The sequence below is a fragment of the Pleurodeles waltl genome, chromosome 4_1, assembly GCF_031143425.1.
Source record: "Pleurodeles waltl isolate 20211129_DDA chromosome 4_1, aPleWal1.hap1.20221129, whole genome shotgun sequence".
NCBI classification, from domain to species: domain Eukaryota; kingdom Metazoa; phylum Chordata; class Amphibia; order Caudata; family Salamandridae; genus Pleurodeles; species Pleurodeles waltl.
In genome coordinates, this window is record NC_090442.1 from 207,622,962 (window position 1) to 207,641,646 (window position 18,685).

General features: G+C 42.1%; 1 protein-coding gene and 1 long non-coding RNA gene across 2 annotated transcripts in view; one reads left to right on the forward strand and one right to left on the reverse strand.

Annotated features, from left to right (window-relative positions):
* The window catches only part of LOC138287582 (uncharacterized), a 337,458-nt gene that overhangs the window by 15,007 nt on the left and 303,766 nt on the right, over positions 1–18,685 (reverse strand). The window lies entirely within an intron of this gene.
* The window catches only part of LOC138287581 (sodium- and chloride-dependent betaine transporter-like), a 515,340-nt gene continuing 511,317 nt past the window's right edge, over positions 14,663–18,685 (forward strand). The window contains exon 1 of the mRNA XM_069228140.1: positions 14,663–14,843. Within this exon, the coding sequence (XP_069084241.1) occupies positions 14,815–14,843 (29 nt within the window). The 5' untranslated portion in view covers positions 14,663–14,814. The remainder of the gene's footprint in view (positions 14,844–18,685) is intronic.

Sequence of the window (18,685 nt, forward strand, 5' to 3'; positions counted from 1 at the left end):
AGATATCTTAACTGAGCTTCAGTATAGGACTCAAGTCAATTCACCCCCATGGTCCCTTCTAAGAGTTAATTTCCTTTCATGTTCAACCTTACTCTGTTTATTGTTTCTTCCTCTTTATCTTTTCTCTCTTGTGTTGTTGAATTACTTAAATCTTCCAACCACTTTGTTATTTCTTGTGCAGACAAGCCTTTCAATAAAACACTATTAGCTTGTGCACCTGCATCTCACTCTTGTTCTGATCTCGCACACTGTTGCGGAACCATTGCTCTCTGTCCCTGATTATTACAAAATATTGTTCCAGGATTTTCAACAGAAGACAAATCTATTAAAGAATGTGTCTAATTCAAACTTGGTCCTTGTCTATTCTGCACATTAATCAATTAACTCACTCCACTATTATCTAAACAAGCATATAATGGAGTTCCGGACCCATCTTAATAGGTACAGTAATTGCATCTGGGCTAGTCAAGGATCCAACCTTCTGCATCTGTCCTACACCCATGCTCTGCATCTGTGGTTTCTGTATTTGAACAGGCTCTCTTAGATTCATCCCTTGCTGACCTTATGACAACACTAAATTACTAGATGTCTTCACAATCTGAGCCTCTGGCTGTATTTCAGGAATATTAATTTCGAACTGCTGTCTGTTACTCAATGAGTCATTGAAACTACTCTGCATCTGAACCTTCTCATTGTTCAGAATACTCCTCGCCGAATCTGACATCGATGGTGCAGTAGGAATTGTATTACTAATTCCACTCCCATTCAATCTATTATCACTCCGCTGATTCACATTTGGTGGAGGATAGGTCTCTAAAATCTGACAAGTTATCTCATCTTCCCCCATCTCATCATCATCATTAAACATGACCCATTTGGAGTCTTTCAAATTGTGTTCTTTAGTCTGTGTTGAACCCTTTTTCTTCCCATCTTTTGTCTCAGTCTCATCCTCCTTAGTTCTTGCAAAAAATAATCTAATCCCCTGTAATGTTTCTACTCTCCACCTTTTCTGCTCTTCATCCCATCTAGTTTTGGCTAACGTCTTTTCTACTCTTCTCATTTTCTTTTCAAATTTTAATGCCTGTTGCTGTTTTGCTAACAACTTCCATATCGCTAAAGCTTTGTATTGTGCTGGCCTCAGCGAAGGTTTTAAATTGTACATCTTTGACCTCAAATTATCCAAAATTCTCAAATTGAATGTACCATGTTATGGAAAAGCCAAACAACCTTCTTTCTTTGTAATTGTGACCCAATGTTTCAGTCAAAGACATGCTCCTGCACCCCTCTCCTCAAACACAATATATGCCGGGATATTTTCTGGCAGACAAACCTCTCCTTTGAGTGCCGGAATATACTCATCACCCCTCAGCACACTTCTCAAAACTTTGAAAAACTTCATTTTCAACTGAATTGATTCAAATCTGATGTTCACAAAAAAATTATTAACAAACTCAATTAGAGTAAGTAAGTACAAATAATAAATAAAAATAAAAGAAGAGCAACCTTTCATGAAAAGTGACTACGATCCCACAATTCTCTTCAACCCCCTCACCTTCCAATCGCATTACTCTATTGTCAGACTGATTGACAAATCCATGTGCGACTCTTTTCACCAACTGACCAATCCCAGCGTGACACCAACTACGTTATACTAATACTCACCCCTCCTCAGCACACTCGCTGAGACACTGATAAAGCGTATCGTACCAATTTCTTTCACAACCCACACACACAATCAACGCAATATTAATTTGAGAGCTAACTTAAACCAAAAAAATAAGAAAACTAATTCACTCATTTAGTACAGGTAGGGTAATACAATCGCTTCAGAACCTTCCAAAGTAACCTACTCTTTTTCACAGTTCCCACACTCGTGAGTAAACTTCGACCCGCGAACTTCACTTCTCCACTGTTCCTTGGACTATTGTCTAGTGCACTTAGTACTCACCAACTCTTCAGTATAATTCCAATCACACCAATTTCTCACAAACTTAACTTACCAATCACGATGGATCAGTCTATTAAATGAACGAATTACAACATATACCAAGTGTCTCTCTACACTTGTCAATATACTCTGGAGTCCCATACCTCTCTCCTTAGGTCTGTCATCAACAACCATGTGGATAATTATTTCTGCATCAAGCGCCACACTCAAATGAAGAACACCCCTTCCCTACTCTCATGTAAGGCAACTAGCAACTCATTTAGCTAAATCTGTATAACATTCTGAAAAAAAGAAAACCCAATAAACCCAACAATTTTATTTTCACCCAAAAGAACCTCATAACCTCATTATGACATCATCAAAACAATGGCGTAACCATAATCTGCTACCAAAAACTGCTGCAGCGCCACAGAATCCTAGCTATTATTTACTCTGAATAGTGGATTCTGCGCTAGAGGATGACGGATCGAAGCGACATAGGTTTGAGGGGATGTCATCAATGAGTAACGTGAGCATCAACAATAATCAACACAATCCATGATATTAAATCTCATTCAATAACCACACAGGTTTATCAAGAAGAATTATCAAATTTATTTCCCTAGATTAACAATGCTAATGTCACAAAAATAACTCTCAAACACAAATGGTAAGCATATAAGATTAATAACGGTTGACTAGAATGTCTTATATATCTCAATTTGATCAAGACCAAAAAACAAATTATCTCCAAAAGAATCACACTTATTAATAATACTAAAACCGGTAATAATGGCAAAGTATACATTAGTACAGCATTCAAATGATCTCAAAATGAGTCATGAGCATTTTAAATTAATTCCCTCACTAACCACAAATTAGCATTAACATAATGGGCTTCATGTGAAAAGAATTTAGTAACACAAATTTAGAAAAATTCTTTAACTCAGGTTAATAAATTATTATTAATGTGCAGCATTCAAATCATAAGTTGCAGCTGGTACCTGGAAAACAAAAGAGTCAGATATTACATTACAATGACATACATTACCAATAGTAATAGTAGTAGCAACAAGCAGTTTACTTCAGCTAGGGGACACCATCAGTTACGTCTTCAGATGATTTGGGCCTAACAGCAGCTAAACCCACACTACTACAGGATCTTGACTCTAGTCATCATCATCTGACTCTCGTCTCTTTTCCACCGCTAACACACCTCTAGATAATCCTAGCTAGGTTGTTATACTAAATCCTAAAAAGCTTATGATTGGTCAATCTATGAGGTGGCTACGCTTCAGCCAACAACTATTGATAACCTAAAATATGACAACTCTATACTAATTAGAACATTTTCTTCAATATTATTGTTTCCTCTTCCATCTCATCTGTAGATCCATTTTTTTATCACCTCCCAAACGCCTCTTCTCAGGAAGAAACTTTTACTGTTTAGACTTCACTTTCACCCTGGAGGTAAGACCAAGTATTAGTAACATTTTCAAACAATAGAACATTCAATTTATTCAATGCTCGGTTAAAACATGACCTTGTAAGACATAATGCAGTAACCCACTAGGGGTAGCTGTGGACACATCTACTAAAACTCCAAATGCACTTTTATGTAAGCATGGAATCATGGAAAATAACCACTGCATTTAGTTAGAATTTTCTTCAGTTAGGAACAGAAAACAAACTGTGGCAACCACTTTCAAAATTCACCTGTTTTATATGTTACTTCATTACAGGTTTAGTTACCTCAAAATCATTAATAAACATATTAGAAAATTCACACTCTTCCACATGCACATGCTGATATTCTGCTATTGTCTTTAAAACAAATTTCCTATGACATGTAGACAAATTTTAGAAAGGTCTCAATCTGGGCCTGGTAGCAATCTTTTTTCAAAATGGATGCCCTCCCCCACACATTTCACTGTTGGTTATTTCTGAGTACACAGCCAACTAGAGATATGGTTGTTTATTTCCTTTGACTTTGGTTTTGCTGTACCTGATTAAATCTTACTATCATGGTCAAAATGCCTTCTCTTTGGTAGTATCAAACATGGATGACACCCAACTCCTCTTGGCCTTTCAGGAAAATGTACCTACATCACTGAGCGCCTTAAAGTGCTGCCTTAAAGCTGTGGTGGATTGGATGTATGCAAGCTGTATGAAGTTTACTGTGGATAAGATGGAAATTATTTTCTTTGGCCTCAAGTCCACCCCCGAACCCAGCCTTTGGTGGCCATCAAGAATAAGGTCACCCCGCCTTCTGTCTTATGCGGCAAGAAATCGTGGGGTGAAATTTGACTCCAGCCTTACTTTCTACCCTCAAATCAAAGCTGTATCTGCAACTCGTTTCCTTACCCTTAAATATCTAATTCTACACCTTATCTTTGTAGCGTATCATTTTACAGTTGTCCACACCATGTTTACCTCTGGGTTGGATTACACCAACAGCTTATACCTGGGGCTTACAACTATTCTGATTCAACATCTTCAGATCATTTGGAATGCTGTGGCCTGGCTACTTTTTAAGATTTCCCACAGGGTAGCAGTGTCAGGTTTCTTAGGTCATCTTCACTGGCTTCCAGTGAATAAAATAATCCAGTTCAAAGCTCTTATCCTTGACTTCAGAGCTTAGAGTCATAGGAGTCCTCTCTACTTCTGAATCCGCATCAAGCCTTATGTTCAGGAGAGTCTATTAGGTCCAAGAAAATAAAACTTCTCCAACTCCCACCTATTGACAAGGCCAGAAGAGGAGGCAGCTCTTTCAGCTTCCTAGCAGCTAAGTTGTGGAATGCACGCCTGCTTGATTGAGAATCAATCCGTCCAAAGCGGTATTTAGAAAGAGCTTAAAAACCTTGATTCCTGCATAAATATGCCTTTGCATTTTTGTGTTAGCCTTTGTGTGGCTGATCTTTCCGTTGGAGCCAGGATGCCTCTTCTGAGGTAGCTGTGCACTTCATAAATGTATTTTCTTGTATCAGGACTTTCCGTTAGCTCACTGTGCCATCATTATTCATCATAGTTTGCTGTTCATGTATCTTGTTTATCCTACCATTTCTGGAATATATTAGCATGGAGTGGGCCATATCACAATTCGTGTAGTAGGATAGTGCTTAGGTGCTAAAGCAATATTATGTTCAATAAAACTGTGCTTTGACTTGCTGAGAAGATAAAGCTTTGATCATATCACAGTGATTTAGCAGTTTTAATGACTTAATATGTGAAAATAGTCCATTTAAACTCTGCATTTTGGGGTAAACCAGAACACTTTCTGATTTTATTAGGCATGCTGTCTGTTATTTTACTGATTTTTGCAGCTCATGTGGGACTTAAAGAAATTTTAATTTTGTACTTATACTGTATGCTGTATTTGCTAAGAGCCTTCATGGCAATTACTTCATGCTGACTCAGTATCACAATAGTTTGAATTTCTTATAATAAAGCTTGTACATTTATTCCGCTCAACTGGAATTCAATTATTGAGTGGGCCCTCAATTCATTGTATTTTTGATGTGTTCGGAGGTGTCTTAAGTTGGTGACACATTGTCTCATGAAATTGAGATTCAATTTAAATTTTTATTAAAGTACATAGTTAGTAAAAACCATCACACCATCCAAGTAAGTAAAGGAACTCGTTAGTAAAAACGTTTTAATGTGAATCAGTAAAATCAGCTTAAGCTTAAAAATCATATATACTTCAGTTTCGTCAGTTTTAAAATGGAATAAAAGTAAATTCATTTACTTTATTAAAATACCAAATCTTGCTATGAAAAACCTTGTTCAACTGCCTCATTTGTATTCATATTATTATCTACATTCAGTTTTTTTGATGCAAGGCGTAAGACTTTTATTAGTCTTGCATTCAAGATAGTGACAGATAGTTAAAACTAGCAATCAATGCTTGCCTACATGTTTGTATAGCTCTCTTATTAAAGGCAACCTTCAAGAGTTTTCTACGCTCATGCAGACAAACCAGATAGATAAGGTTCTCCACTCCACTACCGCACAGAGTACAAGAGTAGTTTGTCCTGAAGTGAGCCCGGGAGAATACATTTGGCTGAATCTATATTTTTATAATCATTTAGTAGCATCCATGCATGGGATCTTCCCAAAAAAATACCATTATACATGATTAAAGATTTGATCGTCGTTGAACGGTTAATGATTTTTTTTTTTAAATACAATGTATGGTACACTTTTGTCCCACAAAGATCAAGCATCCAAGGCATCCTGGGCTTGATCAATATATTGATGTGCTGGAGCCAAAGGATTCATGCTCATCTCCTTCCAGAGTGCCTGACACAATTGATTCCCCTTCGCTTCCTGAACATGATTCCATGTCTTAATGTAGCTACCCTTCCTTGATATCATTTGGTTCAGATACCCAAATTCTAGCCTAATCTGGGCCTGAGAGGAGTTCCATGGAAGGTGGGACAGTGACCTAAACACCTTTCCGATTATCCTGTTCAAAATGGCAGCATCTCTTCCTCATAGAGCTTCACTACCGTAAGTAATACTGGGTGTAAGTTTAGCAGCCACTACTTGCAGCAGAGGGTGGTAACTGGGACCATCTAATGATCTTTGCGAGGTGCGGAAAGGTAGCAGCAAAGCATTACCTTTCCGCTGTAAATCCAGTTTTTAGGAAATAAAAGATCTCTCATCGAATAGTAAACCAAGATATCAGTAGGTTTTAACTTGTTCTAATTCAAGCCCTTGAAGAAGCCATTTGGACCTTTTATTTATTTTTTTACTTACTTCCATAATTTTAGTTTTCTTCTTATTTATCAACATTCCATTTTTGCCGACAAATTCAGCTAATTTAGAGATCAATTTTAGTTTGGCTTAAGAGGATTACGTCATCTGCATAAAGCAGGTTTGAAATTATGTAAATCTCCAATCTTTGGGGGATGTAGACAGATCTGTTAAGAAAAGATTAAAAAGATATAGCGCAAGCATAGAGCCATGTTGAAGGCCTTGATTAGTTTCAATTTTCCTTGATAGAGAGGAGCTGTTTCCTACCTTTACTCCAACCCATGTGTCGGTATATAGAATCTGTATAGCTTTTAATAATCAAGCCGGTATACCCCAGGAGGCTAATTTTCTCCATAAAAGGTTGTGTTGAACGAGGTCAAAGGTGGATTTAAAATCCACAAAGCACAAATATAGGGTTGGAAATTGAGATTCAACATTGTATCCAAATCATCAACCTGTGTGTGTTCAGTTGACGTAACATTTTGAGGTGTAAAATTTTCAGGGTCTCATGTGCCTACATCCCTACTCCCCCTCCACACACATACACACACACAACACATGTGCTCCCACTCCATATTCTCTTCCTGACCATCATTTCACTATTGTCTCTCATAAATTGCTGGCAACTTCCATTTAGAAGTGTCTACTCGTGTCTGTCTATACATCTCCTCTTTCTAAGATACTCTTGTCTATCCTACACACTCATACAACTCTCACACAGACTTCCTGCTCTCAAATTCTCCTTTTGAACACAAAGCCCTCTCAACTGACTTTCTTCATGTCCTCAAGATCTTTCCACACTTTCACATCTTAATTTCATCTACAGTCTGTCTTCAGACATTCATATCCACCTCTTTCTCATCTCCTGTTTCTGGCATATTTTAATTTATTGGCACTCTTGCTTTCACCTACTTGCATATACTTATATACACAGAATTTCACAACAGAATATTCAGAACAACAATATTGCAACACCAGAACAGCGTGTCAAAAATATTATCCACAAAAATATTGAATTTACATATTTTTATGTAACCTACCAAAATATAAAGTCACAAATTATTGTGGACCAGAATATCATTAGAAAGGGTACGTATATTGAAATACCCATGTATATGTATACTGCTATAGGTAATTTCTTTAAAATATTAAAATACAAAATATTAATATAATTAACAATAAATAGATTTAATTAGTAATGTAAATATTTAATATATATGTTTATATAACTCTGAGGAATATATAAATATTAACAATAACTTCAACAGCTAAAAATCACAACCATATTAAGAACATATTGTGCTTAATTAAAAAATAAAATAAATTTAAAAAACAAAAATAACTTAACAAAATGTTACAATTATTTTTAAATAATATTTAGATTTATAAGAAAATAAAAAAATATATAAAGTAACAATAATTGAACAAACAATAATAATTGAAAAAAACAACACTAGCAAAAGTTATGAACTTCAAAGTAGTCAAATTAATTATTCCTGCTCCACTTTAAGCAGAAGAGGGAGGGGTTAGAATCACTTTTTTCACTTCAATATAAGCAAAATCAGGAAAAGTGTTGGACTAAGGAGGGAGTTAAATGTACTATTCCCATTCTGGTTTAAGCAACAGTAGGGAATGGTTTGGACTTTGGATGGGTTAGATTTACTATTACCTCTCCAATGAAAGCAACATTAGGGAAATTGTTGGTTTTGGAGGGGTTAGTTTCATTAGATGGCCTAAGTAAGCATTCAAATTTCTAATCATTTTTAGAAATAAAATATTTAAATGCCTAAAACATATTTAAAATACAAGTGTGTTTTCATTATAAAAAATGTAATTTGATGTAAATAAAAAACATAAAATATAATAATACAAAATAATTTAGCAAATGGATACCAACATTATTTTAAAATAAATATAATTCCTTCCCTGCTATCCAAAAACACAAACAAAAACCATGTAAAATGAAGTATAAATCAAACAATACTAATATTATAACAGTAACTAAATGACATAACATTAAAACAAATAGTAAATACAAAATGTATTTTAAAAGTGTATTATATATGCACACTTGAACTAACAATTAATTAAAATCCAACAAATAAAAATAATCAAATAAATAATTTACAGAATTATTTATGAATTAAATATTAGATGAACATAAAAAGTAATTTCATAATAAAAATGTACAATTGAAGTAACTTCACACCCTATTCCTCTCCAAATTAGTAATTATAATTGGTTACAAAAAGCAAAAACTTTTAAATAATTAAAAACAAGTAATCAATTAAGAAACTTGCATCATTATTTAACAATCAAATGTGCTGGTAAAATTGCGGCCAAATAAGATCCAACTCCAAGGCACTTCTGCAAGTAGTCATGTGCTTTTTAAATCTCCATCATCGTGTATTTAACATAAAAAATAATTTAAAATAAAAAACAATAATTTATCTTTTGAAACCTTCCAACCCGATTCCCCTACAATCCCAGAATCCACTACTAAATTATAAATTACAGATTAAATGTAAAAAAGGAATTACACATTAAAACATGCATATTAAACTTTAAAAATGTAAATATTACTGTAATAATCCTAATTCCTAAAGTTAACATAATAGCTAATATGTGAAATTCATTCAAAAGCTTGACATAACTAATATATGAAATTAATTAAAAACAATATTTAAGAATACTTTAGTAATGCAACAATATCACATGAAATAATGTAAACACTTATATACATAAAAACAATATTCTCTCCTTTTATATTCTGTTCCTCAATACTTTTGACTTGACAATATTTTAACAAGGTATTGTCGCAAATCAGTATTTTTTAAACAATATTTCTTTCATACACCCATACACAAGTCAGTACTCATATACATACCCTTACACAAACCAAAGATTGCTCTGATTTTAATGCTCCCTAACACCAATGCAAATATTAAAGTATATGCATTTTCAGATTTATTCTGGTCAAAACAAAGCTGTGTTCTCCAATTAGGCAACATCAACTTAGAGGTCATGCTGTTGATATCCGAAGAAAAATGTTCTACGCATGAATGAAAACCTAAATCAATTCAGTGATGATTTGTAGAAGACACGTCTATGTATTTGTGGAAAAGAAGCAAAACAACTGTTTGGGACCATTTACAAACTGCTGGGCTTGATCTTAATTCTCTGATTCTTCAAGTTTTGAGGTGTATCTTTGTAACCTGAGCAGTCAGTGTCACCATTAGTTTATTGTGGGTGAGTCCCAAGCTATGAGGCTCCCTCACAATAAAGGTTGGAGACCCGCATGACCCACAGAAGCACGGCGGCCTGGGGATCAGTGTGCAAAGGAACCTATCACTGTCTGACTTCCAGAAGGGATAGGACGCCCCAATACAGACATGAGGAGGGAAGGGCCAGCACCAGAAAAGGCCTCAGAAGGTGGGACCCAGCCAACAAGCACACCCTTAGCAGCTCTGCACTCCAGCAGGCCCGGGAGAGCAGGTACCAGTGCAAGCATGCGAACCATATCCAAAAAGCTCAGTCTGGGAGCCTGTCACAGTGCCCTTTCATCAGGATCTGCACACTGCTGAACAAAAGGCCCACCTCCCGGCGTCACCAACTCAGAAAGCTATCAGAGCACAGAGTTATGATGAAGCCAGGTGGGAGGAAGGGAATTAGGGTAGGGAACTGCAGAGAGAGAGATCTGAAAAGAAACGGTTAGAACAAATATGCATATACTCATTCATAACAGTATAACTCACCAATAGACTCTTGAATAAAGGCGTCTCCGTGATATCAGATTGAGACCCTTTGTGAATTGGACGTAGCCCCTTCTTTGAATAATGCAACAAGAACAAACTGCAATCTCTGAACCTAGAGATGGCAAGAGCTTTGGACTATAGTCATACTCTGAATATGAATCATGTAACAACTATGCATTCATAACATAAACGTTGGATCTCAGCCTAGAAATTCTCAAAGACTTAAATATGTATCTGACATATTATGCTTCCCAAAAAACAATGAAACTATAATTTGCTTATCTCTAAAACGTTTTCACATTTACTACTAAGGCCTGAAAGTTTTACTCATTGAACTTAAAGCGCTTTGTTCGTTTGGCAGAAGTGCCTTGTTTGTTGTTCATGAAGCGCTTTGATCATCATACATGAAGCACTTTGTTCATTATGCCAGAGAGCGCTTTTACTTGCTTTGTCTAAAGCGCTACTCTCGTTATGCTAAGGGGCACTTTACTCATGTGGCCTGAAGTGCTTTGATCCTCGTGCCAAGACCGCTTTACTCATGTGGCCTGAAACGCTTTGATTGTCATGCCAAGGGCGCTTTACTCTTGTGACTTGAAGCGATTTGATCGTTGTGCTAAGGGGGCACGTTACTCATGTGGACTGAAGCATTTTGATCCTCGTGCTAAGACCGCTTTACTCATGTGGCCTGAAATGCTTTGATTGTCGTGCCAAGGGCGCTTTACTCTTGTGACCTGAAGCGATTTGCTCGTTGTGCTAAGGGGGTGCTTTACTCATGTGGCATGAAGCGTTTTGACCGTCGTGCCAAGGTCGCTTTACTCGTGTGGCCTGAAACGCTTTTGATTATCGTGCCAAGGCGCTTTACACGTGTGGCCTGAAGCGCTTTGCTCGTTGTTCTAAGGGGCGCTTTACTCATGTGGTCGGAACCACTTTGATCGTCGCGCCAAGGCCATTTTACTCGTTTGGCCCGAAGCACTTTTATCATCGTGCCAGGAGCGCTTTACTCTTTGGACTGAAAACGCTTTGCTCGTTGTGCTAATGGGTGCTTTATTTTTGGAAGTAACAACTCCCTTCAAGATTAGGCTCATCAAGACCTTACCGCTACGAGTACGACCTACTCATATCTGAATTCACCATGGAAACAAGGATACTCTGATTTGCTGTCAATCTGCCATGCAGGAAATCTGCTCTTCTTCAGAGGAACCCCACGAGGTCTGACTGCATCAAAGTCTTTAAAATATTGAGAAATGTACTTGGGTGTGGCTGGGCTTTATAGGCCTGCCACATCCCAATATGGCCGCTGCCTCTAGGAACCTGGGAATTGTAGTCCATTCATAGAATAGCACTGATAAGTGCATCTTGTCCACCAATGTCCTGACCCTGCAGCTACATGAGCTTTACCACAGGGCAGGCGACGCTGATGACCACTTCTAGAACAAGAGGGGATGAAAAGTGCTGCGCATGAAGCGCCGCAAATACGCGCAGTGGAGTTTCAGGCGGGACCTTGAGCGCGCACATCCTTATTCCTGACAGAGCCCCCCTAACCCTTGCGGGCAAGGGGACCAGAAGACACAGCAGTACTCACCAAATGAGAGGAAGGTGCATACACCCTGCAGGGGAGCATCTTTCCGGACACCACCAGCAACTGCAAGGTGACCAGGCACTCAGCAGCACCACACGACTCCCCACAAGCCACACAGATAGGGAGGTGGGAATCCAGCCAGCTGACACCCCCGCCCACCTGGCGACGACAAGCGAAACCCCGGAGGAGCCCCAACCCTTCAGGAGCAACCCTCCTTTCATGTTCAGTACATCCTGTTGGCAGACAGAAAAAAGAACAGGCAGAATGCTGGGTAAGTACGCTTTATGTACTCTAGGCCTGGGGATAGTTCACGGAGTCTGACTCTATGGATTTCTGCGGAGTTTAAACAAAACTCTGTGGATTCCCGTAAAGGCAGAGTTCTATGACCCGCGGAGTCTTGAATGCACCCAATCTCGGAAGTGCTGAGCAGGGTCAGGCCTGGTCAGAGAGCCCGACCCTGCTTAGTGTTTCTGAGATCAGGCACATTCAGGAGAGGGCCATAGGCAGTGAAAGATGCAGTTTCAGGCTTCTTGTGCACCGGCCTGTCCCATTAGCAGTGCACAAGGGGCAGGCCAGTGCACAAGATACCTGAAAGTGCAGCTTTATTTTGCTGCCTACAGCCCCGGACTGATTTCAGGCCAGGGCCGTAGGCAGCAAAAGCTGCCCGGCATGTTGTGCACCGGCCTGCCCAGAGTGCAGTGCACACAGGACAGGCCAGTGCACAAGAGGCCTGAAACAGCAGCTTTCACTATCTACAGACCTGGCCTGAATTCTGGCCAGGGCCATAGGCAGTAAAAGCTGACATTTCAGTCCTTGTTTGTGCACCAGTGTGCACAAACAACGATAAAAGAGACAAGGACTTACTTGGGTCTTCCTGGGGGTCCTCCTCGTCGTCCAACAGTGACGAGTCTCTCCCTGCAGTGGCTGCCTCCCTCTGTGCTCCGGTGCACGCTGCAGCCCAGTTATGGGCTGCACAGTGCAAGCGCAGACTGTCTGCGCTTGCGCTGTGCAGCCCATACTGGCCTGCACAGCGCACTGGGTGAGCTCTGCTTCCCTGGTGGGGCTAGCAGAGTTTTTCGACTTACTATGCGCTCCAAGCGGAGTTCCAAAAACTATGTTAGTTCTGCCAGCTGAGCAGAGCTCCGCGCACACGCCTAAATTACTCCCTGTGGGAGGGAAGAGTGCTGTTGGGGTAGGGGGTTTAAAGGGTAGGATTCCCAGTATTCCTTGTTCTTTTTTTCTGTCAGTGAGATAGTCCTTCTAGTTGTCCATGGTGCCTGTCGTCAGTCCCAGTGTGATGCAGACAAGCACATCCAAGAGAGAGTTCTCTCCCTGTGCAAGACCTTTTAAGTTTTAAGTGGGGGGTGGAAGTGTCCAGCAGGGCTACGTCTCTGCTTTATCCTGATGTGCCACATCACCTCTCTACCCCTGACTCAACCTTCCTGCACAGTCTTTTGGTTATCGCTCAAAATGACATAGACCAGGAGTCAGTTGCCACATTTGCTCTTAGGGTCTCAGCTCCCCCCCTGACATTCCTGCCAGGGCCTCCCCAGCCGTTCCTCCAAGTATCCCCTCCTTGTTGAGTGGCCTGGGGAAAGCCCTGTTTCTGGCATGGGATAACAGCTTGCTGACTGATGCAGGGCCCTGTTCCTGAAGCTGGAGAGAACAGCAATTAATCCAGGCCAGCAGGGTCACAAAATGTCTGGGCCCTGGTCCTGAGCTGAGCCAGAGAAAGATGACATTCCTCTCTTGAATTCCTCAAGAAGCTAAAGACCTGACTTTCAGTTAACCAACCTTCCATAGGCTGTGCTAAGCACACACACTCTCAGCGCCAGGATAACCTTGTGAGTGACAGTGCACTTTACAAATGCACATTTCAAAACACATGGGGTGCTCTGAAGTCTACGTTACTCATGCATGATAATATACAAATATTTTACCACAGACTCCTAATGGCCAAACCAATTGTATTTCTGAGCGTTCACCAGGAGCAGGCCTTCACTATTTTTTAAACCTCGATGAGTTTTCTATTACAATGGTAGCTTTGCCCTTGTTAAGAGTTCAGATATTTGGACCCATCGCTTTTGTTTGATAAAACAAACTGGGGCAGACTTCATTAGCATTTGATCTTTTGTCGTTCAGACAGGCTGTACACCTGGCCAAAGAAAACAAGATTCTTCGCCTTTGAAAATGGAGCACGTCTATGGGTGAAAGGAAACTAGGATTATTTTTGTGAGAATGTTGCAATGACGACCATAAAGGATTGGCACCCGCTCCGCAGATGAGGTCGGTTTTATTTTCCATCTTGCGCATTAGACCAATATTGTGTGACCTTGGGCAAGTCTTCTATGTTCCACTGAGTCAGTCCAGTTTTTTAGAGAAATTAGTGATTAGAAAGAGACTAATAATCCGTATTAACCGGAAGATTAAAAACCTGCCCATTCTACAAACTCCTAGAAGTCATTGTGTGCGGTGCGTTGCGCTATATCAGTCTTTCCAATTACTCTCTATTCCTGCCCAGGCATTTTCATATCTTTTTTATGTTTAATCGAAGTGCAAAGTCCCTCGCCTCCCATTCCTGAACATATGACAGAAGGCAGTGCCTTCCTCGACCTCTCTCTGGCACTCTCCTCTTCATCCGCTTCCGCCCCCTTTTCAATGGCAGGTTTAGGATAGAGGGAAGGAGGAGGAGGGACTCTGCTCCCCAGCCCTCTCTGACAGCCTGGGCTGGTTTAACTTCTTCTCATGCCGGCGTACAGTGGGTTTGCTGCTGCCTGACGTCCGGGGTGAAGTGTATGCAAGGCCTTGAAAGTGCACAGTTCAGGTGAGTTTGGGCGGCTGGTGGCTCGTGACTGCTGTCTGTCCTACTCTGCACGAATGGCGCTTTATGTCCGGCGCACGCAAATGAACAGAACCGCTTCTAGGCGCTGCTGTCGACCCAAGTCCCTGGAACGTGAAGGCTGCCATGCGTCATGATGCTTCGAACCCACAGCTGTTTGTTCTGAAAACTATATTTGAGCCTCTAGATGATTTCCTGCTCTCATCTTATATGGCTGCTTTCACCTCGAGACTCGTGCGCTTATTGTTACAACGGATTAGTTGGCAGGGTCCCTCGACTGCCTGGGCTGGGGAGGAGCAGGCGGCCGGCTCCTATTACACGTCTCTGGGGGTATTTTAAAAGAACAGTGCTAAATAATTCTGCTGTCAGGCTTTTTTGGGAACGTCACCATGTATTAGTGATAGAACGCTTGGCTATCATCAGTGGAATTAATTATTTTTGCGGCTAACAGCTCATACCTCATTATGTTATGCTTTCTTGCGTTGTGTCATTTTTTTCCTGTGTCGTTTTGTGTTATACAGTGTTGTTATCTTACTTTATCCTATACTATGATATGTTACTAAGTTATGCTATGCGCACTGTATGGTGGTGTGGTCATTTTAGTTAAGCGCTGAGTGCACAAGATTCATTTTTTTTACGGTGAACAGGATGAAATATAGCTCACAAACATTTATGTTACACTGGGTTGTGTCATGTTACATACCTTGTACTGTGTTATAGCATGTCACGACATGCGGTTACGATATGTTGAGTATGTTGTGTCACTATACACAGTGCTATGCTATTTTGTGTTCTTATGCTATGCTTCCCGTGTGTGTTGCTCTGGTATGTTGGTATTCTGTAGTTGAGGCTACAAGCACAAGTTTGGCGAGGGGGCATTTTGTGTTACACCACTGGGAGGTTCAGACATGGAATGCTTAGGTACCCCCGCCTAATTGATCTATTTTTTGTCTCGCTGACACCATCTGCAGCTTTTCGGTGCAAAACCCGTGCGTTTCTCGCAATCTGTCTTGTGACGTTGTGCTTCAAAAGATAAAAACAAGCATATGTTTCCTGCACACAATCTGCAGAAAGGATCGGCGCGAGGGTGCCGTGTGCCGCGCTGCTGTATGGGCTGCATATGGGGCGGCATGTCTCCGCAAGACCTTTCTGCCCCGGCAGCCTGTCCCCATCTGACATGTATGCCAGGGCCAGGGGGCACTGTCTGGCCCGTAATCGTGGTTCTCAGGTCCGGTGCTTGAAGGTTTCCTTCAAAGATAAGCGCGTGCGTCTTCTACACCGCTCTCCATTTGATGAAACTTCGTGTTGGGATATCGTGGGAGGTTAGTATACGGACATTCGGATAATGGGATGCGCAACAGGCCTTGCGCTGGCGTTTCCTCCGGTAGGCAGGCTTCCGCCAACTGCCCTAGTGCCGCAAAACCTCCTTAAATTGCCCCAGCACTGCAAGCTTCCACAAGTTTCCCAGCACTTCAGTTGCCACATCCCCTACAAGCACTGGAAGCGTACCATCTGGCCCAGTACTACAGGCTTGCACAAACTGCACTACCACTGTAGGCTTCCCCAAATGTCTAAGCACTGGAAGCTCCCTAGACTGTCCCAGCAATACAAGTTTCTAGAGACTGCTTAGTACTGCAAGATTCAACAAACTAACCCAGCAGGGCAGCTCCCATCCATTCCAAGCACTGGAAGCATCCCCTGACGTCCTCAGACGGCTCCAGAACTTAAGACTTCTCGAACACCCCCGCCACTGCAAGCTCCCCAGACTACCCTAGCACTGCAAGTTCCCAGACTGCCCTAGCACTGCAAGCTCTCCAGACTGCTGCTAGCTCCCCAGAAAGCCCTAGCACTGCAAGCTCCCCAGACTGTCCTAGCACTGTCAGCTCTCCAGACTGTCCTAGCATTGTCAGCTCCCCAGACTGCCCTGGCACTGCCAGCTCGATAGACTGCCCTAGCATTGTCAGCTCCCCAGACTGCCCTAACACTTCAAGCTCCCCAGACTGTCATAGCACTGCCAGCTCCCCAGACTGCCCTCGCACTGCAAGCTCCCCAGACTGCCCTCGCACTGCAAGCTCCCCAGAAAGCCCTAGCACTGCAAGTTCCCCAGAATGCCCTAACATTGTTAGCTCCACAGGCTGTATAAACACTGCAAGCTCCCCAGATTGCCCTAGCACTACAAGCTTCCCATACATCCTCACCACTGCAACTTTCGCCAAACTGCCCAACTCTATAAACGTCCCCAAACTGCCCAACACTACAAACTTCTCCAAACGTCCCAGCACTGCAAGGCACCCTAAACTGTCCCAGTGCTCCAGTCTTAAGCAACCCAACCAATCACTGCATGATTTCTTAGGTTGCTCCCGAACTGCAACCTTCCCAGACTGCCCAGATATTGAGGGTTCCCCAGAGCACACAGGCACAGCAAGCTCCCTCAGCCTGCTCCAGCACAGCAAGCTTCCTTTCAGTGTCCCAGCATTGCAAGCTTCCCCAGACTGCACGCACACTATAGCCTTCCCAAACTGTCCCAGAAACCCAAGCTTCCCACATGTCATACAAACGCTGTCCTTGGCCCGAAGGATGAAATTTCCTTTCTGATCACATTCAGTATATTTTTAGGCATGTGGTGAAAAAGTAGACTGTCCTGTTAACGTTTGGTTCTGTTCAGCGGCCCTACCGTCATTCTGCTGCGTGGAAGGCGGGTCGGTCTGCAGAGCGCGCTTTATAAAATGAATAAATTAACCACACTCAACTTCATGCTCCGACAGTGCAGGGCCAATCACCAGGGAACAGAGAAGTGGACAAGTTGCAAAGGCACAACGACGCTGATCTCACACTAATTTCTAGATATGTTATTTTTCCCTTTATCTATGATGTAGGTGTCATTTTACAGACTGGCATGCGATATAAACCACTCTACAGTTAATGGTGCAGGCCGCCAATGCCGCCTCCGTGACTGCAAGCTTTTCCACACGCCTCCAGCAACACTGCAAGCTCCTGACCCTGCCCCAGCGCTGCACGCCTCTCGGCACTTCCCTGGCTAGTGCAGGCTCCCCGCACACCACTGACACATACATCAAGCTTATACTCAGAGGACTTCGCTGCTGCGAGTGTCCCCGCACTCCCCACTTCTGCGAGGTTCCACAGGCTGCTCCCACACATCTCCAAGCCACCTGACTCTGCCCCAGCGGTGCACGCCTCTCAGCACTTCCCTGGCTAGTGCAGGCTCCCCGCACACCACTGACACATACATCAAGCTTATACTCAGAGGCCTTCGCTGCTGCGGGTGTCCCCGCACTCCCCACATCTGCAAGGTTCCAGAGGCTGCCCCCACACATCTCCAAGCCACCTGGCCCTGCCCCAGCGGTGCACGCCTCTCTGCACTTCCCTGGCTAGTGCAGGCTCCCTGCACACCACTGACACATACATCAAGCTTATACTCAGAGGCCTTCGCTGCTGCGGGTTTCTCCACACTCCCCAATTTTGCAAGGTTCCATAGACTGCCCCCACACATCTCCAAGCCACCTGACCCTGCCCGAGCGCTGCACGCTCCTCTTCACTGCCCTGGATAGTTCAGGCTCCGCACACACCACTGACACATACATCAAGCTTATACTCCGAGGCCTTCACTACCGCAGCCACCTCCTTGCTGCCTCACGCTGCCCAGACGCTGCAGCCCCCCTTTGCACTCCCACTTCAGCATGACGCTGGAAGCAGATGTGCGGAGGTGGGCAGATAGGCCATGTAGCCTCGAAGCAGAATCAACAATAAAGAATAGTTTTTATTATCTCTGCAACATTTGCTTTGTTCAATCACAAGCTATCACAAGA